The sequence below is a fragment of the Macaca mulatta genome, chromosome 11, assembly GCF_049350105.2.
Source record: "Macaca mulatta isolate MMU2019108-1 chromosome 11, T2T-MMU8v2.0, whole genome shotgun sequence".
NCBI lineage: Eukaryota > Metazoa > Chordata > Mammalia > Primates > Cercopithecidae > Macaca > Macaca mulatta.
The window spans coordinates 140,021,275-140,046,508 of NC_133416.1; the positions used below are offsets into that span (position 1 = coordinate 140,021,275).

General features: G+C 49.3%; 2 protein-coding genes across 12 annotated transcripts in view; one reads left to right on the forward strand and one right to left on the reverse strand.

The window, feature by feature from the left end:
• POLE (DNA polymerase epsilon, catalytic subunit) overlaps positions 1-25,234 on the reverse strand; it is a 63,988-nt gene that overhangs the window by 26,000 nt on the left and 12,754 nt on the right. For 9 of the 11 annotated variants that reach the window (XR_003720918.2, XR_013401716.1, XR_013401712.1 and 6 more), the window contains exons 11-29: positions 25,137-25,222; positions 24,801-24,920; positions 23,007-23,139; positions 22,668-22,781; positions 22,135-22,347; positions 21,718-21,825; positions 18,073-18,201; positions 17,897-17,999; positions 17,612-17,758; positions 16,745-16,890; positions 14,552-14,700; positions 13,620-13,712; positions 13,332-13,476; positions 10,876-11,033; positions 10,322-10,517; positions 8,366-8,580; positions 7,105-7,207; positions 6,588-6,668; positions 6,375-6,497 (exon numbers count right to left, since the gene is read on the reverse strand). Coding sequence is in view for 4 of the 11 variants with exons in the window: in XM_015109737.3 (XP_014965223.3) it covers positions 6,375-6,497; positions 6,588-6,668; positions 7,105-7,207; positions 8,366-8,580; positions 10,322-10,517; positions 10,876-11,033; positions 13,332-13,476; positions 13,620-13,712; positions 14,552-14,700; positions 16,745-16,890; positions 17,612-17,758; positions 17,897-17,999; positions 18,073-18,201; positions 21,718-21,825; positions 22,135-22,347; positions 22,668-22,781; positions 23,007-23,139; positions 24,801-24,920; positions 25,137-25,222 (2,562 nt within the window). In the remaining 7 variants the exon portion in view is untranslated. Of the gene's footprint in view, positions 1-6,374; positions 6,498-6,587; positions 6,669-7,104; positions 7,208-8,365; positions 8,581-10,321; positions 10,518-10,875; positions 11,034-13,331; positions 13,477-13,619; positions 13,713-14,551; positions 14,701-16,744; positions 16,891-17,611; positions 17,759-17,896; positions 18,000-18,072; positions 18,202-21,717; positions 21,826-22,134; positions 22,348-22,667; positions 22,782-23,002; positions 23,140-24,800; positions 24,921-25,136; positions 25,223-25,234 lie in introns of all 11 variants that reach the window. The other 2 variants (XM_015109739.3, XM_077955907.1) reach the window with 1 other exon arrangement.
• The window catches only part of PXMP2 (peroxisomal membrane protein 2), a 58,136-nt gene that overhangs the window by 7,202 nt on the left and 25,700 nt on the right, over positions 1-25,234 (forward strand). The window lies entirely within an intron of this gene.

A 25,234-nucleotide genomic window follows, 5' to 3' on the forward strand; every position in this document is an offset into this window, starting at 1 on the left:
TTTTTTTGTATTTTTAGTAGAGACGGGGTTTCACCGTGTTAGCCAGGATGGTCTCGATCTCCTGACCTCGTGATCTGCCTGTCTCGGCCTCCCAAAGTGCTGGAATTACAGGTGTGAGCCACTGTGCCCAGCCTCCCTTTTTTTTTTGAAACAGAATCTCACTGTTGTCCAGGCTGGAGCGCAATGGCGTGATCTCGTCTCATTGCAACATTGCTTCCTGGGTTCAAGCGATTCTCCTGCCTCAGCCTCCCAAGAAGCTAGGATTACAAGCGCCTGCCACCAAGCCCGGCTAATTTTTTGTTGTATTTTTAGTAAAGATGGGGTTTCACCATGCTGGCCAGGCTGGTCTCGAACTCCTGACCTCAAGTGATCCACCCACCTCGGCCTCCCAAAGTGCTGGGATTACAGGCGTGAGCCACACGCCTGGTCCTGCAACTTGTTTCTTTACTCAGCCATGTGTTTTTGAGACTGACACCAGGTGAAACACGTACATATGATTCGTTCATTGTAACTGATGTAAAATGTTCCATCATACAAACACATCAGCCTGCCTACCCAGGACTTTGCAAATGAAGAATGACAAGTGCCTACTTTTTCAAAACTACAAACTGCGACTCAGCGACCATCTCTGTTATGTGTTGCCTGGTCCCGGAGAACAACCACCTCCAACACCACCTCCACCTCTAGCACCAGGGATTTTCTACTTCCTACAATCTTGATACTTGATGCCACCACACTTACTTGCTTGCAGTGTGACCTGCTATCTAAATATATCATGCTGCATTTACCTAATCAATAGTAAGGCCAAACATCTTCATGGCCCTGTGCAGGCAACGCCCAAAATGGCCCGACTCCCACTTCCTGGTGTTCACACCCTGTGTGACTCCTTCCCTGAGTGGGGGTGGGACCCGGTGACTGCCCCTGATGAACAGACTCCAACAAAAGTCACGGAATGCCACTCCTGAGTGCACCTATAAAACACTGTGGCTTCTGTCTGGCTGGCACTCTCTCAAAAGCCAGCGCCATGCTGTGAGCTATCCCGTGAAGAGCCGTATGGAGCAGGGGACTAAGGATAATGTCCAGACAAAGGCCAAGGAGGAACCAAGTCCTGCCATCCCCATGGGAGGGAGCTCGGAAGTGGGTCCTTCTCCAGTGGAGCCCTCGGATACACAGGTGCATTTAAGTTGCTAAGTTTTGGGGTCATTTGTTAGGCAGCAATAGACAGCTAACACACGTTTATGAGCCATTTCTAACTTTTGTACATTCTAAACCTCTTCAAAATGTGACTGAGGCCTTTGTTTCATGGTGACTTCTGTGCTACATATAAGTTTGTGTGTGTTGACTTCCTATCAGGAAAGTTTTCAAACATATACAAAAGCACAGTAACGAGCTCCCATGCTCTTATCACCAATGTCAACAATTACCGACATTCTGCCTTTCTTGTCCCAGACTACAGAAGATTTAACTTTTAATTAATTGATCATTCTTTCCCTTTGTGATGTTTTTCACATGTGCCTTAAAAAAGCCCTTCCCACCCCAGCATCATAACGACAGTCTCCTGAGCTGTTTACCAAAGCTTTTTGTTCTCTTTTTTCTTTTTTAAGACACAGGGGTCTCACTGTCACCCAGGCTGGAGTGCAGTGGTGTCATCTTGGCTCACTGCAGCCTCAACCTCCCAGGCTCCAGTGATCCTCCCACCTCAGCCTCTCAAGTAGCTGGGACTACAGGCATGCACAACCATTCCTAATTTTGTTGTGTAGATTTTTTTTTTTTGTAGAGATGAGGCCTCCCTGTGTTGCCCAGGCTGGTCTGGATCTTCTGGGCTCAACTGATCCTTCTTCCTTGGACTCCCAAAGCACTGCAATTACAGGCATGAGCCATCACACTCAGCCTTAGTTTTACACTCAGTGTGATACCAGCAACTTACTTCTTCAAATATGAAAAACCATTTTTACCAGCATCACTCACTGTGGTCCACTCTCTCCTTAACGATCTGTAATGGTTCCTCTGTGACCTACCAACTTCCAACTTCCAACTTCCAGCTTCCAGGAGAGTCTGTTTCTAGACTCCCAATCGGCTCTACTGCTCTCCTCTCATCGTTAAGACACCATGATAGCGTGTCTCGTTACACAGTAAGATTAACATGCCCTCCTTATTCTTCAAAATTCTTTGGTTATTCTTATCCTTACTCTTTATATGAATTTTAAGATTCATCTGTCAAGTTCTATCCAAAAAGCTTTTTACAGATTTTTTATTGGAATTACACTGAATTTTATGAATTAATATGGGGCAAACTGCCATATTTTAATACTGAGTCCTTGCATCTGTAAAGATGGTACCTCTTTTTGTTACTTAGGTAAATTTTTATATGTTCAATAAAGTTGTGTATAGGCCAGGCATGGTGGCTCACACTTGTAATCCCAGTGCTTTGGGAGGCCCAGGCAGGAGGATCACTTGAGCCCAAGAGTTTAATATCAGCCTGGGCAACAGTGAGATCTGCCCGCCTCGGCCTCCCAAAGTGCTGGGATTACAGGCGTGAGCCACCACGCCCGGTCAAAAGCTACAGATTTTTATCTTACCTTGGTATCTAATTGTTGCTGAAATACATATTAGTTAACACAAAATCTAGGTTTCCTTACATTTTCTGTTAAATTATATCGTCTGTAAATAATAAGCTGATGTCTCCCTTTTCAATCCTTAAAATTCAATTCTTTTTCTGGTTTAATTATACTGGCTAGATCTCCAAACTGTTTTGAACAGAAGCAGTGGTTAAAAGGCATCCCTTTGTTACTCCTTACTTCAATGCTTCCAGTATTTTGTGGTTAAGTGTGAGGTCTGCTGTTAGGTTTCGAAAACACTTTATCAGGTTAAGAAATATCTCATCTATTCTGATTTTGATTGTTCAAAGCTTTATCATGAACAGATGTTAAAGTTTTACCACATGTTGTTTCTGCATCTACTGGAGATGATCCTATGAGTTTTCTCCTTTAATGATGAATTAGTGGATTTCTCTCAAGAAAAACTCACTTGGCAGATTCTAAAATTAAACAGTGCTTGCTATTCTTGGCATAAGTCCTAGCTGGTCATATCGTTATTGTTCATGTATGTTAATATTTTTTCATCTATTGTTCATGGCCCGTAACTTTCCTTTCCTGTTTTCAATTATGTTACCAAAGTAACAAGGATTGCCAAGGTTACCAAATGAGCTAAGTGTTTTTTTTCCTTTTTCTCTTAAAAATCATTTGGGTTTGGTGTTTCTTTTACACTTTTTTTTTTTTTTTGTCTCTCTTTTTTTTTTCCGTCTTTTTTTTTTTCCTTTTTGTGGAGAATGGGGTCTCACCATATTGTGCAGGTAGGTCTCGAACTCCTGGGCTCAAGCTATCCTCCCGCCTCTGCCTCCCTGAAAGCTGGGATTATAGGCATGAGCCACCACGCCCGGCCTGTTTCTTTGTAAGTGTCAATTTCTGTGATGGTTAAAGTTCTATTCAGGTTTTCATTACTTCTTAGGTCAGTGCATAACTTGAGGATACTGTCCATTCCATCTATGTTTTCCAACTGTTTAGCAGAAAATGGGAATCATTCCATTTTTTAAGTCTTTACTATATCTATAATGATGTCTATTTTCATTAAAATAAAAATAAAAAACTCCATCCTGAAAAACATGTAACCAGCCAGTACAACACGACAAAACCTTGTCTCTACAAAAAAATACAAAAATTAGCTGGGCGTGGTGGTGTGCGCTCATAGTCCCAGCTATGCAGGAGGCTGAGGCCGGTGGATCAATTGAGCCCGGGAGGTCAAGGCTGCAGTGAGCCATGATTGTGCCACTGTACTCCAGCCTGGGTGACACAATGAGACCTTGTCTCAAAAGAAAAGAAAAAGATGTGACTATTTCCTAAGTCTTTTCAAAGAACAACATTTTAATTGTATTGCTTGTTTCACTCATTCTGGCTCAATTTTGTAACTTCTTTCTTTTCTTTCTTTTTTTTTTTGAGACGGAGTCTCGCTCTGTCACCCAGGCTGGAGAGCAGTGGCACGATCTCAGCTCACTGCAAGTTCCACCTCCCGGGTTCACGCCATTCTTCTGCCTCAGCCTCCCCAGTAGCTGGGACTACAGGCACCCGCCACCATGCCTGGCCAATTTTTTGTAATTTTAGTAGAGATGGGGTTTCACTGTGTTAACCAGGATGGTCTCGATCTCCTGACCTTGTGATCCGCCCACCTCAGCTTCCCAGAGTGCTGGGATTACAGGCGTGAGCCACCGCGCCCAGCCTCTTTTCTTTCTTGAGTTGGGGTCTCCTTGTGTTGCCCAGGCTGGAGTGAAGTGCCTGTTCATAGGTGCCATCATAGCCCACTACAGCCTCAAATTCCTGGGCTCAAGCAATCCTCCTGCCTCTCAGCCTTCCGAATAGCTAGGACTACAGGTGTGTACCACCATGCATGGTTACCTTTATAACTCTTTATAACTTCTTTCTGTCTACTTCCTCTGACGGATCTGTTGTACTCTAACTTCTTCAGTTGGAAACTTAATTTTCGATTTTTCTTTACTAATATATGCATTTAGATATATAAATGCGTATACAAGTCCTGTTTAACTGCATACTACAAATTTTGATAGTGTATTTACATTTAGTTCCAAGTATTGTCTAAGTTCTATGACTTTTTCGATCCACAAGTTATTTATGTGGTTTTTTACCACATACAAACATGGTCTGTATTTAGGTTATCTAGAACTGGCTGCAGCTTACTCTGTGGTATATATATGGTCACTAATTTATGTATTCTTGAAAAGGATAGGTATTCTCTAATTTTAGTGCAAGACTACATTTGTTCACTAAATGTATTATAGCTAGTGACTAAATCTAGTTAGTTGATTGTGTCATTCCAAACATATTTTTGCTGATTTTTGGTCTGCTCCAACTATCAGTTGAGGGAGGGATGTCAACATCTCCCAAACTGATTGGAGGTAAATTCTTCTTATAATTAGGTAAATGTTTACATTAGTGTGAAGCTACATTGTTACAATTAGTATATATTTCCAGAGAATTGTGACTTTCAGTATTATTTAACAACCGTCGTTATGTTTCCTAATACTTTTGGTTTAGAGTATTTTGTCTGGTATTAATACAGCTGCATCAGCTTTCTTTTGGTTAACATTTACCTGGTATGCATATTTTTTAGTCCTTTTGCTTTTTCTATGTCCTATCTTTTCAATTTAACTCTTGGCTGGGTGCAGTGACTTATGCCTGTAATTCCAGCACTTTGGGAGGCCAAGGCGGGTGCATTCACCTGAGGTCAGGAGTTTGGGACCAGCCTGGCCAACATGTTGAAACCCCATCTCTACTAAAAATTTTAAAAAATTAAAAAACTTAAAATTAGCTAGGCATAATGGTGTGCTCCTATAATCCCAGCTACACTGGAGGCCGAGGCAGGAGAACTGCTTAAACCCGGGAGGCGGAAGCTGCAGTGAGCCAAGATTGAGCCACTGCACTCCTGCCTGGGAGACAGAGCAAGATTCCGTCTCGGGGAGGGGCGTAAAGAATATATATATATAACTCTTACAAATGAGACAGTTAAATTTTAAAATCCAATCCATCTCAGAACCTTTTTCTTTCTTTCTTTTTTTGAGACAGTCTCGCTCTGTCACCCAGGCTGGAGTGCAGTGGTACGATCTTGGCTTACTGCAAGCTCTGCCTCCTGGGTTCACACCATTCTCCTGCCTCAGCCTCCCGAGTAGCTGGGACTACAGGTGCCTGCCACCACGCCCGGCTAATTTTTTGTATTTTTAGTAGAGACGGGGTTTCACCGTGTTAGCCAGGATGGTCTTGATCTTCTGACCTTGTGATCCGCCCACCCTGGCCTCCCAAACTGCTGGGATTACAGTGTGAGCCCCAGCACCCTGCCAAAGAACGTTTTTCTTATCATGTGAGTTTGTATACTGCTCTAATTTATAGTTTACTTCTAATTTTCAGTACTTAAGAATTTTCCTTTTGCTCTTCTGACTTTCACTGTACCTTTTATTACACTGTGTCCTGTGTTTCCACAGGAAAGATATTCATTTCACGTTCAGAAAACTGGGGCTTCAAGAGACAGTGATCTGCCCAAGGCACTGAGTCTAATTAGTACACCCTAATATTTTCATATAAGGAGACAGTTCCTTGCCCTCACCTGAGGCTCACAATGGTGTCCTATTAACAAGAGTGACATGCAGAGTTAGAGAGTAAAGTGCCAAGGGGCACGTTTTCAGAAAAAGTCCACTTTCAACACTTGAACACAGTGTGCTTCACTATAGCACACACAGCAGTGCAAGGAACCTGGTGTCCTGCATGTCACGAGGATCCCGCCCAGCCTGGCCTCGGCGGCCCCACCATCACCTGTCTCCTGCCCTCCAGGGTGAAGAGCTCACTGATCTTCTTCTGCTTGTAGACATCATTCTTCTCCAGCAGTTTTTTGTGCAACCAGTCGGGGTGTTTGACGCGTGGCACTGGGTTCTTTACCTGTGTGAGGCCAACACCCATCAGGGAGAGATCCTTGTCTGACTGCACGGTTTTCATCCCCACAGCCCATGCCGCTGACCCCGCCCTCACCTGCTGCAGGGCTGCGGGGATAGTGATGATCTTCTGGATGGCGCTTCCCAGCCGCTCAATGTAGTAGTCCCAATCCAGAATCTGTGTGTGCAGGAAACAGGCAGAGAATAGTAGGTGGCAGCAGCCATGTGTGAGGCTCACTTCGTGCTGAACACAGGGCTAAATGCTGTGTCTTATTTAATCCTCTCAGAAACTCTATGATGAAAGGTGCCCACTGCACAGCAGAGGATACCAAGGCAGGGAGCTTCACTGACTCCTCCAGATCACAGAGCTAGTAGGTGGCTGAGCCAACACCCCTGGTCTTAGTCCATCCAATAGAATAGCTAAAGGGCCCTAGGCACTTCATGTTTTCCGTTTGCCCTAAAGGGTTATTAGTTCCTCACCTATTACTTATCAGAAAGGAGGAAGTCAGGAGTGAAGACGCCAGACAAAAAAACATAATCCAACTCAGACATATTCTGCTCTGTCTAGCTTTCCTTGTAAACTTTGAAGAGTAGAAAATGCAACTGGCACTCACTGCTCGAATATCAAAGTCTTGAAGGGAAGAGCTCTTGAGCCATTTCCGGAGAAAGTGCTTCCTCACCATAGGCTCTGCTTGGAAAATGGCAAGTGGGATGGCCCTGGGTGAGGAAGACAGGCACACAGCTCAGTAATAGTGAAAATCACCCAAAATCTGATCATAATTCTTATCAAATGAACATGGAAATAAGGACTTGTAACAGCTGTTCACAAATATCAATGTACACATCTGCGTGCATATGTATGCACAAACATGCCTACAGGTTCCTCGGTAACACGTGCATGTGTATGTGTAAACACATGCACGTGTGTAACCATGTCTACATGTTCCTCATGGTGTAACCATGTGCATGCATACTCATAAATGCATGTGTGTGTGTAAACACATCTACGTTTTTCACTGAGTAACCACGCGCATGCGTATAGGCAAAGATGTGCATGTGTGCGTAAACATGTCTGTGTTTCTCACTGAGTAACCACGTACATGCATATAGGCAAACAGGTGCACGTTCATAACTGTGTCTACATGTTCCTCGCTGAGAAACACACAGAAGACTCTGGCTGCTTTCTAGAAAGAATGAGCCTGTTTTCATGTCACTAGCAAAGCAACTGGCAACCGTCAGTGCTTCTGTTTCACTGGAGGAAACATCTGTGGTGAATACTGCAAACATAAGGAGACTTAAAGATGACACGCACACTATGCATCCACTCGGCTCCATCAAGCTCCAACACTTGGCCACTTCGACTTCCTGTGTGAGATGATTAGAGTGAAGCCCTGTGTGACCCCAACCTATTCCCTCCTCACACAGAAGTAAAGACAACCTTTATTCTGGTGTTTATCATCAACCCCATGCAGGCATTTGTACTGGTCCTATTTGTATATAACCACCAAAAAAAAAAAAGCAGTTTCTGTGTTTTTAAGTTTTACATACATGGAGGCATAAGGGTCTTCCTTCAACCTGATTTTTGCTTTTTTCTCCAACATGATTTCAAACTGTCAGTGCTGTAACCTGTAGCTGCAATTCAACCCTTTGAACTCTGGTATAGTGTATCTCATTCCCTACTAAATAACAATTATCCATTTCTGGTTGATGGACACTTATGCCATCCCCAAACTTGGTATTAAACACAGCCCAAATCTGTAAGGAACCCCTCACCTCTCCGTGACAGGGGAGCCCTCACCTCTCCGTGACAGGGGGAGACCTTACCTCTCCGTGACGGGGGAGCCCGCACCTCTCCATGACAGGGGGAGCCCTCACCTCTCCGTGACGGGGGAGCCCTCGGGCTTGCGGGAGATGATGTAGCGGCAACTCAGTCCTGCATCCTTGACCATCTGGTCTCCCAGGAACTCAGCCAGGCGCTTTGCTGTGCTGATGGATGTAGACTTCTGCTCCCCGTAATCTTCCAGCTTCCGAGACATGGAACGGTTCTCAGAGATGAGCTCGAACAGCTCAGAGTCAGGCATGTTGGCTGCCTAGAGAAAGACAACGCATAAAACACTGCAGAAATCAAGGGGCAGAGTCTGGACTCACCCTGGACTGTGCTCCTCTAGGCCATGCCTTTCTCTAGCCTGAGACGCAAAAGGCTGCAATTTCAAAGAGCTCTCTCATATGCCTGTGTGGCAATACTTTAAAAGACACACACATAAAACTTTAGCTTTTATTTTATTTTTTGAGACACGGTCTCGTTCTGTCACCCGGGCTGGAGCGCAGTGGTGCAATCTCAGCTCACTAAAACCTCCCCTCTAGGGTTCGAGCGATTCTCGTGCCTCAGCCTCCCAAGTAGTTAAGATTACAGGCACGCGCCACCACATCCAGCTAATTTTTGTACTTTTAGTAGAGAAAGGGTTTTGCCATGTTGGCCACGCTGGTCTCCAGCTCCTGACCTCAAGTGATCTGCCCGCCTACGTCTCCCAAGTGCTGGGATTACAGGCGTGAGCCACCACGCCTGGCTTGGCTTGTTTTATTAAACTGTGCACAAAATATCAAGGAGAATTTACTGAAGAGCACCAAGGCTGCAGAAAAGGATGTTGCTCTGCCTAAGACAGGAAGTTTTTCTCCTTGAAAGGAAGAGAAAGAAGGGGCAGGAAGAGCCAGAAGAGAGGAAAGAGAAACTCCGGCCTCCTGGAAAGTGGCCTGAGCAGTTCCAGTGTGGCGTCCACATCCAGCTGGAGCTGCTGCTTTGCACACATGTTCCTGACCACAGGCCCCCCCACATCCTGTAAGGGGTGCTGGGCTCATGAATATTCTGTGTGAAACCCCCAGTGCTCCCTTGCACATGTGTGTCGCTCTATACAAGACAATATGCCAAGAAACAGAAGCCCACACAGCAAAGCAAGTCAGGAAAGCACTGCACTGTTCTAGTATTCCTTCTACCCAAGACGCCTGTGCCTGGGAAACATGCACCGAGATGTTCAATGCAACACCATGTATAACAATGGAAATGTGAAACCTAACTGGTAGTAAATAATCGTGGACTAGTTATGTAAATTACGGTATGTAAACTGATAAAATGTTATGTAGCCTGAAAAACATAAAAAATACAAAGTAACAGAAATAAGCAAATATCTCAGGCTGGAGTGCAGTGCTGCAATCACAGCTCATTGTGGCCTCTACTTCCTGGTTTCAAGTGATCCTCCCAAGTAGCTGGGACCACAAGCACGCATCACCATGCCGGGCTTATCACACTATTTAGAAAAACGTGGCCGGGCGCAGTGGCTCAAGCCTGTAATCCCAGCACTTTGGGAGGCCGAGACGGGCGGATCACTAGGTCAGGAGATCGAGACCATCCTGGCGAACACGGTGAAACCCCGTCTCTACTAAAAAATACAAAAAACTAGCCGGGCGAGGCGGCGGGCGCCTGTAGTCCCAGCTACTTGGGAGGCTGAGGCAGGAGAATGGCGTAAACCCGGGGGGCGGAGCTTGCAGTGAGCTGAGATCCGGCCACTGCACTCCAGCCTGGGCGACAGAGCCAGACTCCGTCTCAAAAAAAAAAAAAAAAGAAAAACGTTTCCTTCACAGAGTTGTGTCCCTGGATGCAGAAGCTGAGGGGAACTCCAAGGGATAATTGTGCTCAGGAGGTCTTGGGATTTCATCAGGATTGGCCCTGAGTTCTTCAGTCACCTTGGTCTCCAGGAGCCCAAGAAGTACGGGGTCCCCTTCTTGCAGGGTCCTTCATCCTTCAGAGCAGGTGAGGATGGAGGGTACAGCCCTTACCTTGCTGTACAGCACGTCCAGCCAGTAGTCAGCCACCTTGGCTACAGAGCCATACACCTCTTCCAGCGTGCTGCCCTTGAGGAAGGCCTCAAACACCGAGGACTGGAAGATCTTAATCAGCTGCAGTTCCCCGCGGCGTTTGACCTCAAAGCCCTTGAGCTCAGCCAGAGAACCGTCTTCATTGAACACAGCATACCTGAAAAAAAAAAAAAGGCAAGCACAGCAGTGGCAAGGAGCACTGGCGAGCCACCAGCTATGCCTCATCCTCTCTGCCTGCCTCTTCCCTTTCCAACCCTCCACTTGTCATCCACCAGGCAGCAAACATCTCTCCCCCTCAGGCCACTGCTTCTCTAAAAGGAAAATGACTGAAGGGCCTGTAGCCAGAGCCAGAATACAGCAGCAGGCAGACAGAGCTGGTGCAAATGGAATCAGTAAGACCACAAGAACCCAGGTCTGTGTCTATCCTGGCTCCTGATCCAACCTCCTTTCTGGGTTAAATTTAATCTATCTCAATCCATGTACTTTCTAAAGCACAAAAGCCATGAGAGTCCCACCTCTTCTTCAGTTTCTTGCCTTCCTCCTTGGAGGCTGGAAGAATCATGGCAAGGTAGGGCCCATCAACCTCAAAAAAGATGCTGTTCTCTGAGCGGGTGACATAGGTGAGTGAGGACGGCTCGGCCAGCTCCTGGTACTGGTCATTGGTGAAGCCTTCCTGAGAAACGATAGTGAAGAGCGAGCAGCTTCACTTATGACGGCCCAAACCTGGAAACCACCTGGTGTCCCTCCAGGAGTGGATGGATTGGCAAACTGAGGCTTTTCCACATAACCGACACGACTTGGCAGCATGAAAGAAGGAAGTTCTGATGCACACAACCAAGTGGTGAAACTCAGGTGTATCTGTTAGGTCCAAGAAGCCAGACCCAAAAGGCTATATGCCATATGCTTCCATTTACATGACATTTTCAACAAAGCAAAATTATAGTACAAAAAACACACTGGGGGTTGCCAGGGTTTCGGGGTAGGGAGAGGATTTGCTGACAAAGCGGTTGCAGCTGTTCTGTGTTGCTCTGTGGTGCTGGACACACACACTATGCACCTGTCCAAACCCACAGCGCTGTATGCTACAGAGTGAACATCACTGTGTGCAAATTACAAACCATCCAGTCATGGTGCTGGGATCCCAAGAGGGGTGCAGACCGGACCAAATGAGCCCAACAGCACTGTGGACGTACAGCACAACATGCTGACAGCGTGGGGAGGAAGGAGTTGCCCTGTGAACTCTGCTGACTGGACAGGGTAAGGCTGGAAACAAAAGTAACTATCTACAAACGCTGTACAGTGGCAGTGAAATTACTTCTCATGGGGCACAAGTCTGTGAGCAATTCTAAAACCACTTTACATGTACTCTAGGATTGAGCAAACACATATATTGAGAAATTAGAAACAGGTTTATCACTGCAGGAGAAAGAAGCCACTAATAAGAAAGGGGCAATTCATGTGTTTAAACGCATCCAGGCAGCCAGACACAGAAATAAACAGCTCTGTGTGCGTGCATTACTAGACACGTACTTCCTGGCTTGCCTCCACTGTGAGAGACGGAAGCCATGACACTCCCGGGAACAGTGAGCATAGCCCGCGCCCATCTCGGGTTTTTACATCATTCTTCTTGGAGAACTGGCTGACTCCAGGTTGGAGCAGGGAAAATACAAGATGAGGTTGGTGGACCTCACAGTACCACGAAGTAAGAAAGTGCTCCAGAAACAAAGACAAGAGGGCATGTCCCAAGAATACGCCACAAACCAGGAGGTCCCAGTGGCCCAAGGGGAACATGTGGAGCAGAAGCCACTCTGGTCCTAAGAACAATAACCCCAGGATGTCCACTCTGATCCGCAAATCCACACTGATGTCAATGAGCAGACAAATAAATGAGAACAAATGGGAAAGAAGGATAACAACGCTTCCCTACAGGATCCCAATTAATACAGTAGAAGGAATGAGGGAAACAGACAATTGCCAGGGAAAACCACCACAGGAAACCCCAGCTATAACTGCTTCAGGTGCGGCCCACCAGCAACGCTAACACAGTGGACAGAAGCTTACGGAGCAGCTGGGGACGCACGGTCTCAAAGCACCTGCTCCACGGTATTTATTTGCTGCTGTGATGGCTCTAATACATGTCCAGAAACTCTGACAGCCCTCCTCCAGGGACGCTTATTCCTCTCCACTGGGTGTGTATTTACGACTGAGGATCCGCATAGGAGGGGGCACAGGAGCGCCACAGTAAGGCCTGCAGAAGCCCCTCAGGCAGGAGACTAAGCCAACCCCACAATACACCCACATCACCACACCACCACAAACCAACATGATGCACCTGAGAACGTGGGGAGGGTGTCACCCCTGTGGAGTTGCTCCAAAAACCCAAATCACCTCAGTCTAGTTACAAGAAACAACAGACAACCCCTGATCAAGGGACAGCCAACCATCGCCTGGCCGGCACCACCAAAGGGTGAGGTCGTGACACAAGGACCAGGACAGGACAACTCATCTCCACGTGGGTCCTTGCCGGGATCCTGGGAGAGAGGAGGGGCTGTGGTGGGAAAACGGGAAATCCAGGTGAGGTCTGCGGTGCAGTTACAGGGACACAGACATAGGTTTCTTAGTTTTGACAAGCGCACCATGGTTTATGCGAGGTCAGCGTTAGGGGAAGCAGGTTGATGGAGATACAGAAATTCTCTGTACTATTTTTGTAATTTCCTGTAAGTTTAAAATTATTTCAAAATAAAAAGTTAAAAGCAAAAAAGTCTGGGTGCTCTGCTGAAAGAGAAAGGAGTGGAATCACTTGATACCTTCTGACCATGGTCTTCAGGCTACAGAAAAGCAATGTGAGCAGTGCTGGGAGGGTGCTGGGTGCCAGGAAGGCACGCACACTGTGAGGTGCTGCAGAGCCAGTGACGTCAGGGCACTGACACCAGGCCAGCCAGCGCTTCAGGACCGGAGGCCCCAGACTAACCTTGACCATGATGTTCAACATGGCGCCTGGGTAGGAGATGGTCACCTTGGGCTTCTTCGCATTGGTCGTCTTGAAGACAAAATTTTCTGGGAAGCTATTAGGCAGGACGCACCATATTCCATCTGTGTCCAGCTCTAAGGGCCTCCTTCAGAGAAAGAGAGGAGCAAGGTCATGAGTTCCCCTTTCCTTCCCGCCCAGTGTGTGGCCTCCAGTCTTCTCTCCTTCCTTCCTGCCCACGTTTGCCCCCAGGACCTGCTCCCAGCCCCACGGCTCCCCTTCTGCGCTCACCCAATTTGCTCGATCAGCTCCCGCGCCTGGGTGATGATGTTGGCCCCTGTGAAGCAGACGATGCCAGCCATCTCCATGGAGTACCAGCGAGCCCTGAGAGGACACCACAAACTGGTGGGTGGGGCTGGCATGGCTCCTCCAGGGGGTATCAGAGGCAGTAAGGAGTAGGGAGGAGGACAAGGAGAGACACAACAGGGACAAGGGAGGCAGCCAAACGTGCATGTCCCAGGACAGAACTAAGGTAGAATCTGGCTGTGCCCGAGGACACTTCTCTGTCCTCGCCTTGGTGCCCAGCATGGCTCAGGAAGGATCTGGAAGGGTGCAATATGTGCCACTGCGTCCTGAGTTCAGGACTCCAGCCTCAGCAGGACTCTGAGTTCAGGACTCCAGCCTCAGCAGGACTCTTAATACCACCCAGGACCATTCACACCTTCTCTACTCTCTTCACACCTCCTCCCAAGCCCCATTTCTCACCTCCAGCTTCTCAGAGAAAGCCCAGGCCTACCTGCCAGGCCTGACCCTCCTCCAGCCTGGGTCCCAGCCCTGATGTCAGCTGCCCCTCCCTCCCCTCCCGGCACCAGCCCCATGCCCCTTGTCAGTCGCTTCTCTGCCCCTCCCTGACACTGAGTGAGGATCCAAGCTGCGAGACATAAACATGCTGGAAAATGGCAAGTCGTGTCTCCAGCCCATGATGCAGAGACACGTACACCCCACAGCACGCATCACTCATGGATGCCCAGACCCTCAAAGTCAGTGTGGCCCCCACTCTCCTCAACCTCCCAGCCCCACCCCAGCTCAAAGCCTCCTCCCTCCAATATTCCTTGAATCAGATGAACAGCCCTCCATGCGTGGCAACCTACACCTGAAGCCGCCTTAAATGTGGACTCATCCATTCCTCCCATAAGCCTCTCCTGGGCCCGGGCCCCACCTACCCCTTGCGCATGACGTAGCCGTAGAAGGAGTTCAGGATGCACTTGTGGGCCAGCTGCAGCGAGTCGTACAGCACCTCCATGTTCTTGCAGCGCTTCACCTCGGCCGCGTCGCCCACCTCCACGGCCGCTGAGAGCTTCTTTTTCCACACCTGAGAAGCACATGAACATGCAGCACCTCAGATTCTTCCGTCTCACATTCTACAAAGTCAATGGCCCAGGTTTTTGGTATTTTGAAAATTTTCAAATCTATAGAAAACCTAAAACACCAGTACAATGAAGACCGTATATTCTTCTCTTAGACTGGCCAATTGTCATATTTTGTCACACTTCCTTTCTTCTGTCTCTCTCTGTGTTGACAGAATCATTTAAACATTGTAGATTTTATGGCCTGAGATCTCTAAACTCTTCAGCACACTTTCTAGGGAACAAAAGCTACTCGGCAGGTCCCTGGTAAAATCGATCAATAAAGAAATGCAGCTGAGACTGCAGATGTCTCATCAAATTCCCCATCCAACATGAGAAAAGGTTTTTAAAGGCTTGGTATTTAAAGAACAAAAACAAATTCATTAAGATAATTACGGAGTGCCTAGTATGTGCCAGGAACTCCATTGTACTCTGAAGCACGAGGCAGTCACTACACTTTTGGTGCTTATTTGACGAGGGAGACAGATGAACAAGTAATTTAGCAATTGCTTAATTAAAATAAAGTGAGATAGTACGGCAGTTCCTTAAAAGGAAAATGTAGAATTATCATATGACCCAACAACTCTACTGCTGGGTGCATATCCAAAAATAACCGAAAGCAGAGACCTGAAGACATACTTGTACCCCATGTTCAAACCAGGATTACTCGCAATAGCCAAAAGGTGGAAGCAAGCCCAGTGAACATCCACGTAGGAAGGGATAAACAAAATGTGACAAATCCACACAACAAAATGTTATTCAGCCATTTACAAAAATGCAGTATGGATACATGCTATATGTTGATAAATGTTGAAAACATCATGCTAAGGCTGGGTGCAGTGGCTCATGCCTGTAATCCCAGCCCTGTGGGAGGCTGGAGTGGATAGATGACCTGAGTTCAGGACCTTGAGACCAGGTTGGGCAACATGGTGAACCCCCGTCTCTACCAAAAATACAAAAATCAGGCGTGGTCCCAGGTACTGGAGAGGCTGAGGTGGGAGGATCACTTGAGCCTGGGAGGTGGAGGCTGCAGTGAGCCAAGGTCACACCACTGTACTCCAACCTGGGTGACAGAGTGAGATCCCGTCTCCAAAAAAGAAAGCATCATGCTAAGTGAAAAAGTCAGTCATAAATAAACAAATTCTGCACTATTCACTTACATGACATCCCTAGAGTCGTGGAATTCAGACAGAAAGTGGAATGGGGGTTGCTAGGGGCCAGGGGAGGAGGTGGGGAGCTACGGTTTAATGGAGACAAGAGTTTCCATTTGAGAAGGCGAAGAGTTTTGGAGGTAGATGGTGGTGATAGTTGTACAACAGTATGAATATGTTTCATGCCCCTGAACTGAGCACTTAAAAACACTAAATATCATATTATGTCTGCCTTACCATTATAAAAAAGAACGTGTGACAATGAGTTCAGCAGGGCAGTGCAGGACACCAGGGGGCTGCACAGAGGTGCCGTACTGAGTCTACAGTGAAGGTCTCTCAGAAAAAAAATGGCTCAATCTGATTAGATATAAAATAATGACCCATTGATATCAAAACAGAGGTGTTGCTATGCATTTTCCATGTTCCTACTGCATGAAATACGTCAGTTAAACACGAAGGGCTGGATAGTGAATACCACAGATGAGAAGACCTTAGAGTTTCTCGGAACTCCTCACCTTCCATGACAGCGGGAAAGAGACAAGCAATAGGTGAAGGCAGTTGGGTTCGTAAAACTTGATGTACTCAAACAGCCAGCCAGCTGTAGCTTGCTGACCCCTGCTCTAAATAATCACTTCAGAAATCATCCTTTAGGGTCTTTCTGAGGCCTCGGACCAGGATGGATGATGGTCTACATCCTTCGTGGCCATCAACTCTTCCAAGTCAAAAACAACTGCATGTTATCATCCGAGCGCTGGTGTCTGCTTGGAGGATCCCAGGCAAGGAGCCAAGAGTGCCCATTTCATGAGCCAACCGAAACTGCCCTTACAGAGGCCAAAGCTTGCAGCACCTCAGAACTCACCTTGTGGAGCCCTTTGAACTCATAGCGCCTGTCCCGGAAGGCACGCACGGTATCCACGTAGAAGGAGTTTTCCCGCTGGCAGATGGTGGTGAGGCGCTCTTCCACCTTGGTGATGTGGATCTTCTTGTAGGCTTTCCGGCAGTAATCTAAGCATGATGGAGAGGGGCGAAGCAGGTGGGTGAGATCTCCCAGAGCAGAGGGAGCCAAGGCACAGGGGTGCTGAGGAACACGGCTTCTACGTCACCACAAAGAAGCAACAGCTCAGATACACTGCTAGTTTCTCATATTGAAAAAGGAGGCCGGGCACGGTGGCTCACACCTGTAATCTCAGCACTTTAGGAGGCTGAGGCAGGCGGATCACTTGATCCCAGGAGTTTTGAGACCAGCCTGGGCAACATGGCGAGACCCCATCTCTACAAAAAATACAAAAAATTAGCCAGGCATGGTGGCGCACACCTGTAGTCCCAGCTACTTAGGAGGCTGAGATGGGAGGATTGCCGGCACCTGGGAGATCGAGGCTGCCGTGAGCCAAGATCACACCACTGCACTCCAGCCTGGGTGACAGAGTGAGACCTTGTTTTTTTTTTAAAAAAAAAAAAAAGGAAGAAAGAAATAGGACAGCCCAGGGGTAGGAACAGGCCAAATACCCCAAGACCACAGAACAGCAGTGTCTAACACCTGCAGAAGGGGAAGCAAATAAAGGATCCTGCAGCGAGAGCACAGCTTACAGTGACCCAGAGCAGCTTCCGGTCTGCTCTGACAACACCTCTGCGGTCCCAGCTGGGATGGACCCACGCAGCCCAGCAAGAACAGAGAGTGGGAGCAGGAGCCACACCTTTACAGCCGCGACCATGCCAAGGCACTCACCCGCCAGCCTCCTCTTCTCGTATTTCGCCTGCTCCTCGCGGGACAGTTCATGAAAGGCCCGAGCCGGCCCCTCTGGGAACAAGGCGGGGAACTTCTCTGACTCCAGCTGGTGCTGGATCCGATGGTATTCGCTGCGACTGGCTGGCACTGGGAAGGAGGCAATGGGAGCAAGTTCAAAAGGAGGCACAGATGCACCAGCTTCCCACTGAGTGTGTATGGGGAAAGGTGGCCAACACTCACCCACCCGTTTCCCACTGAGTGCCCACCCAGGCGGACAACACTCACTGAACTCGCCCCTCCACTGCCAGGCCATCTTCCGCTGGCAGTTCGCTCCAGGCTTATTGAAGTCACAGGCAGCACAGGTGGCTTCGTCCACCATGGCAGAGGGCTGCGAGGGGTGAGAAAGCACTTAGGGCTGGGCAGAGAGAGCTCCGACTCTGAGGCAGGAAGTAAAGTCTCACCTGCAGGCGGTTGGTCAGGATGATGTTGGGGTACATGGCCCCCACGTCCAGGTGGTAGATGAGCGGACACTCGATGCGGCTGGGCACGTCCTTTAGGGAGGCGAGCTTGCTCTTAATCTCATCACACACCTGCAGAGAAAGCAAAACTCAGTGGAGGCTGGTGACCAAGCCTGCCTCGTGTGCTATAGTTCACCAACTCCTTTTAGACATTCAGGAGAGGAAAAAGCTGAAAAATATCTAAATAGAGCAAAAACTAGCCAGAAGAAAAAAGTTAAGAAGGGTTGCCATCATTTCTATGAAATACATTAAATTTGGTGGAGTCTTATTAGAAAATTACTTGAACACCAAACTCTCCTTAGTATTAAAAAAAAAAAAAAAAAACCTTTAGGCCAGGTGCAGTGGTTCACGCTTGTAATCCCAGCACTTTGAGAGACTGAGGCCGGAGGATCACTTGAGCCCAGGAGTTTGAGACCAGCCTAAGCAACACAGTGGGGCCCCCGTCCCTACAAAAAATAAATAATTAGCTGTGTGTGGCGGTGGCACCTGTAGTCCCAGCTACTCGGAAGGCTGGGGTGGAAGAATCACTTGAGCCCCTGAGGTCAAGGCTGTAGTGAGCCCAGATTGCACCACTGCACTCCAGCCTGGGCAACAGAGCCAGATCCTGTCTCAAACAAAAAGAAAAAGAAAAATCCTTAAAACCCTCCAAAGTAGTAAAACTAGAAAACAAACCTAAAATTTTAAGAAAAAAGTGATTACAAGGAATAATATATATCCCATAGAACAGGAAATACCACAACATCACCTATTGTTTCTACTTGAATTATAGGTAAACGAATCAGCTGGGGAAGAGCCTCCACTGCACCCTTCCCTGCCCAGTAATGGCGTGTACTGAAAAGCTGTCCAGTCCAAACAGGGGAGGATGGGCTGGGACAAATGAATGGCCAAGTTTCCACGGTGGAACCACCACCTGGACACGCCCCATGTGGCTGTGAGCCCCTGCTGACATCCCCCCAGCCACCCTCCACCCCACAGGTGACCCCTCAGGGACACAAAGGCGACCCTGGGCTTTCCTTTTATTTTTTTTTTGAGACAGACTCTTGGTCTGTCACCCAGGCTGGAGTGCAGTGGTGCGATCTCGGCTCACTGCAAGCTCCACCTCCCAGGTTCGCGCCATTCTCCTGCCTCAGCCTCCCATGTATCTGGGACTACAGGCGTGTGCCACCGCACCCAGCTAATTTTTTGTATTTTTAGTAGAGACAGGGTTTCACCGTGTTAGCCAGGATGGTCTCGATCTCCTGACCTCGTGATCCACCCGTCTGGGCCTCCCAAAGTGCTGGGATTACAGGCGTGAGCCACCGCACCCGGCGGGCTTTCCTTTCAAGGGCACTTTTAGGGACTTAGGAATCGCTAACAAGACAGAATGTCATCTACAGAGCTCCCTTCTGCACTCACCAGGGAGCCTGGCGTCCTTACACCTACCACACCTCCAGCTTCACCCTACCTGCCCGTCTCACTGTTTCCTAAAGACTTAAGTATCTGCTCCTAGGTTGGGCGTGGTGGCTCATGCCTGTAATCCCAGCACTTTGGGAGGCCGAGGCGGGAGGATCACCTGAGGTTGGGAGTTTGAGACCAGCCTGGCCAACATGGAGAAACCCCATCTCTACTAAAAATACAAAAAAAAAATTACCCGGGCCTGGTGGTGGGCGCCTGTAATCCCAGCTACTCAAGAGGCTGAGGCAGGAGAATCGCTTGAACCCAGGAGGCGGAAGTTGAGGTAAGCCGAGATCGCACCATTGCACTCCAGCCTGGGCAACGAGAGCAAAACTCCATCTCAGATTCTAAGATGTCTCGCCTCCACGCCTGGGTATTTTTTTTTTTGTAGTTTTAGTAGAGATGGAGTTTCTCCATGTTGGCCAGGCTGGTCTCGAACTCCTGACCTCAGGTGATCCGCTCACCTCGGCCTCCCAAAATGCTGGGAATACAGGCTGCCCAGGTGGGAGTGCAGTGGCACCATCTCGGCTCACTTGAAGCTCTGCCTCCCAGGTTCAGGCCATTCTCCTGCCTCAGCCTCCCAAGTAGCTGGGACTACAGGTGCCCGCCACCACGCCTGGCTAATTTTTTTTGTATGTTTTTAGTAGAGACGGGGTTTCACCGTGTTAGCCAGGATGGTCTCCATGTCCTGACCTTGTGATCCACCTGCCTCAGCCTCCGAAAGTGCTGGGATTACAGGCATGAGCCACCGTGCCTGGCCACGGCCGACATTCTTTAACTCCTATTTGTTATTCAGACAAGGTTCTCTTCCTGATCAGTTCATGAGAGTTCCCTGCAGTATAATAATAGCTGTGGCTGACAAAAGCCAAACAGTGCTTCACAGTTTGGAAAGAGTGTACACATTCTTGTTTAAATTTTGGCTAGTGAATGTATTACAAGATGCTTCTTGGGGGCAGGCGCAGTGGCTCACACCTGTAATTCCAGCACTTTGGGAGGCTGAGGTGGGCAGATCACTTACAGTCAGGAGTTTGAAACCAGCCTGGCCAACATGGTGAAACCTCATCTCTACTAAAAATACAAAAATTGGCCAGGCATGGTGGCGGGCACCTGTGATCCCAGCTACTCAGGAGGCTGAGGCAGGAGAATCGCTTGAACCCAGGAAGCAAAGGTTGCCGTGAGCTGAGATCGTGCCATTGCACTCCAGTGTGGACGACAAAGCAAGACTTCGGGGGAAAAAAAAAAAAAAAAGCTTCTTGGCATCAATGTGAAAACTGTTAAAAACTCTAAACCAGCAGCCTCACTGAACATGATGTAGTGCTGCACAGTGCCTGATATGAAGACCTCAGATAGGCCGGGTGCAGTGGCTCACACCTGTAAACCAGGCACTTTGAGAGGCCAAGGCGGCCAGATCACGAGGTCAGGAGTTCAAGATCAGACTGGACAACATGATGAAACCCCGTCTCTAATAAAAATACAAAAATTAGCCAGGCATGGTGGCGGGTGCCTGTAATCTCAGCTACTGGGGAGCCTGAGGTAGGAGAATCGCTGGAACCCGGGCGGCAGAGGTTCCAGTGAGCCAAGATCATGCCGTTGCACTCCAGCCCAGGCCAACAACAGTGAGACTCCATCTCAAAAATGAAAAAAAAAAAAAAAAAAAAAAAAAAAAAAAGACCTGAGACGTGCCACGTCCTGAGGAACGAGGATCAGAAAAGAACTGGTGTCTCCCTCTCCGTGCTTTCTAACCATTTTGTGAACAGATTTATAGTCACTAATCCGGTCATTTGTAGGAATTTACTGTCATTTTTAAGTCTCACCAATAAAAAATAAAATTTAAAACCTCCAATGGCTCCCCAATGCCTATAAAATAAAGTCCTAATGCCTTAAAACGGGACACGGGACACATCCCACCAGGATCCACCTTCCATGTCACTGCATTTCAGGAGCGGCTCACACCCCACATCTCATGAAGCTCTCCGACCTTGGCAGACAGCATCACACATCACAACCATGACTGCCCTGTCCCACCAGAGACCCTGTGTCATCCGTCCACAGCATCACACGCAGCAGGTGCACAATAAACGTGCTGCTGAAAGACGCGGTCTGTGAAGAAGGCACCAAACACGGACTAGCTCTTCCTGCCTCCCGGACGGTTACCTCTTCAAAGTTGGTGACTTGCTCCACAGGAACCTTCTCCTCTTCCTCAATGGCGTGGCGCAAGGTCTTCTCCACCCGCTGCAGCAGGAAGTCAAAGGCAGCAGGATTCTGGCACCAACGACAGTGAGACGACAGGGGTCAGAGGGGAAACACATCCACACTAGCCCGCCTCAGGTTTGATGCCATGGCTGCATGTGGCCGGATGTGCCCGAGAAAGCTCCAGAGGGACTCACATGTGCACTCTACAGTGCACTGCCCTAAAGAAATCCCAGCGGGGAGCTGGGCCAGAGAAGCCACACCTGGTGAGGGGCCATGGGACAGGATTGGGAGAAGGGGCTTTATTTCAGCCCCTGCAGCTTCTGGGTCCTACCACAGCACAAGAGTGGGAAGAAACTGAATCCCAGGGAAGAAGCACACCATTCTAAACCGGCAAGGGATATCGCTGCGGAAGACCCCAGACTCGAGGGCCTCCACGTGGCCCCCAACGTAGGTCTCGGAGTCCAGCACGTGTCCGTCGTCTGTCAGCTTATTGAACTCCTGCTCCTGCTTGTTGGGGAAGATGATGTTGGCGTGGAAGGCCTGCACCATCAGCAAGGCCTCACACAGCGTGCCAGAGCCCTTCCGCAGCACCTGCAAGAGAAACCAAGGCTTCCAGCCAAAAGTGACACCAAAGGCCCTGACTTGCAGGCAAAGTCCAGGAACCTAAACTGAACTTCAGTGTGAAAGGAGAGAAAAACCTCGTAGTAATGGCTGCAAATTCTCCTGTGGTTCCTTCCTCACATCGGAGCCAGAGAATTCCCAAAGGACATCCCTAACATCACACACCAGAATTCTACTGCCACCTTTGGTGCCAGCACTCCTGGGACGTCCACCTCAATTCAGCTTCAGTGCATTTGGAATGGGGCAAGGGCTGAGGAGGCCAGGGTGCTGAGAGGACAGAAGATACTCACCTCATCGGGCTCCATGGGAATGATGGTGCACAGAGCGAAGATAAATGGGTGGACGTACTTCATGTATAGGTAGTAAGTGGCGACAGCATCTGACACGGAATACGTGGCCAGTGTCTGAGAAGAGAACGCCAGAGAGCAGGGCCATCAAAGTCAAGAGCCCAGGGTCAAGTGTGAAGCACAGAAAGCAAAGCCTGGCCTGACCAGCCTGCCGCACACGCAGTAAGGAGACGGGCACAGGACAAAACATGTGTGTCCTGGAGACACAGGCTGCTGGGTGGAGCGGGCTGGCATACATGCGTGCACACGGCAGCAGAGGGAGGCAGGATGTGGCTTACGTGCCTGGGGCTGCTCCGTGGCCATCCGACACATGTCTTCTGGGTCCAGCTCCACGGGATCATAGCCTAGCTTGGCCTTAGCGGCCGCCTTGAGATTGTGGCTGCCCACGGGAAGGTAGCTGTCCCTCTTCACCCACCTGGAAGGAGAATGAAAACGGAAGCCAGGATGATTCTAACATGCAGCCCAGGAACCCCCGAGAATCGGCAAAACTGGGCACCACATAGATGCAAGGTCCTAACAGGCACCCAGGAACCAAAGCCCCAAACGGTGTAGGCCCCTCATGAAAACCCTTCATTTGGATCTAGTTAATCTCACAGACCTATCCACAACACAAGGAAGCACCAGGACCGGTCCTTCTGGCCCTTGCCTTCCTCCCACCCTCGGCTGAGCCTGTGGCCTCTCTGGAGGGCGCCCTGCCTCCTTGGGCCTCTCCCCCAGACCTCAGGTATGCACCGCTGGGGCCTAGTTCTATCAACCACACTGAGCTTCTCTCCTCACACTGTCCCTTCAGCACGGAAACACTCAAGCCCACCCTCCTTTAATAGAAAACAAGATGGGATGCCAAGTAGAATAAAAATTAAATAAAAATTAAGAAAACAAGGCCCCCACACTCTACCCGGAACCTGTAGCCACCTCCTCTCTACAGATGCATTCCTGAGGCAGCTGTCCAGGGGCCATGTCCGGTCTCCGCCCCCCGCGGCCTCCACCCTGTGGCCTTCTTCTCACTTTACCTCTTGCCTTCAATTCAACCACTACCCCAGCTTTCACCAAGACCCACCTGCATCCCAGTGAGTCCCAATCCAGTGCGAGCTCAAACCAAGCCTCATGGTGGTCTTCAGGGCCCCCATACGGGTGGGGCTTCCAGGCTGGCATATCGGTAGCGGGGTCACCTCCTACCTCAAGTCCCTTCTCTACCCATTCCCTGTCGCCATGGATGGCACAAAAACCCCAGGTGTCACCCCCTCCCTGAGAACCAGCATCCCTGGGCCTCCCCCTGCCCCTGCCCCACATGATAGACCCTGAATCCTCACGCCCCTCACTCCCTGCCTTGGATCAGGACTGTCACATGCTAAACCAGCCCCAGCCTCCTGGCCTCCCTCTCCAAGCCAACTGCTGAACGTCAGAGCTAAACAGAAACACATTCAGGCTTCAAGCGCTCCAATGGCACTGTGCAGAGTACAGAGGTCACGGGGGCCCTCCTTTCCTTTCCTTCCCTCCTTTCCCTTCCTTCCTTTTCCTTTCTTCCCTACCTTCCCTTCCTTCCTTCCCTTCCTCCCCTTCCTTCCCTCCCTCCCCTTCCTTCCCTTCCAGCCTCCTTCTCTTGGCATTTCCACATCCACCTGTCCTCCCAACCAGACATGTCAGAGCCCCCGAACGCCGTGATTCTCAGCAGCTTTGAGCTGCCTCCCACCCCAGCTCATCTGGAATCTGCGCTTGTCCTGTGAGGCTCGTCCTGTGAGGCAGCTGGGCTGCCACATCCCAATCTGGCCTGGGCAGTGCAGCTCCATGAGGTCCTAGCTCTGGGACCTGTGCGTTGAGTGTGTCTTCCCGGTGGCTACCCCACCCCAGAGGCTGATGCTCAATGTGCCTGATCACTGACGAACTGTCAGCCAACAGTCAAAGACAGCACATCCCGGGCCCCGGCAGGGTTGTAGCTGCCATCCTCTTGGGTGACCTGAAACACCTCTCAGAGGCCACCCTCCTCCCATGAGATGTGGTGACAGTACAGTCTGCAAGAGGCCTTCAGATCTCGCTCGCAGACAGCAGTGATGAGCCGTGCTGCTGTGCAGCCCCTACCTTAGGCAGTCCATGTGGATGCACTGGGGTGCCTTGTACTCCCCCTGGCTGTCCTTCTGGAAGCCTATCTCCTGCTGCATGCTCAGACCGTGGACTGCTGCCCGGGCCTCCACAAATGGCCTGGGTTCGAAAGAGGACAGACAAGCAAGTGGGAAGATCAGGCTCTAATTCCCCTTTCTCCATTCCTCCCTCAGATCCAGGGAGTAACCGAGACACGGGAGGTGCAGAGTGAACCCAGAAGCCACCTCCTCAGTCAACATGGGAAGCGCCCCGCACCATGCAATGCCCTCCCTCTCAAACGCTGCCCAGTTACTCACAGAGAAGACACAGACTCACCAGTCAAAAAAGTCCCCGTTGTAGGTGACCATGATGGTGGGTTTGGTCTCCTGGACGTGTTCAAACCACCTTTGGATCAGATGAGCCTAAACCCAAGT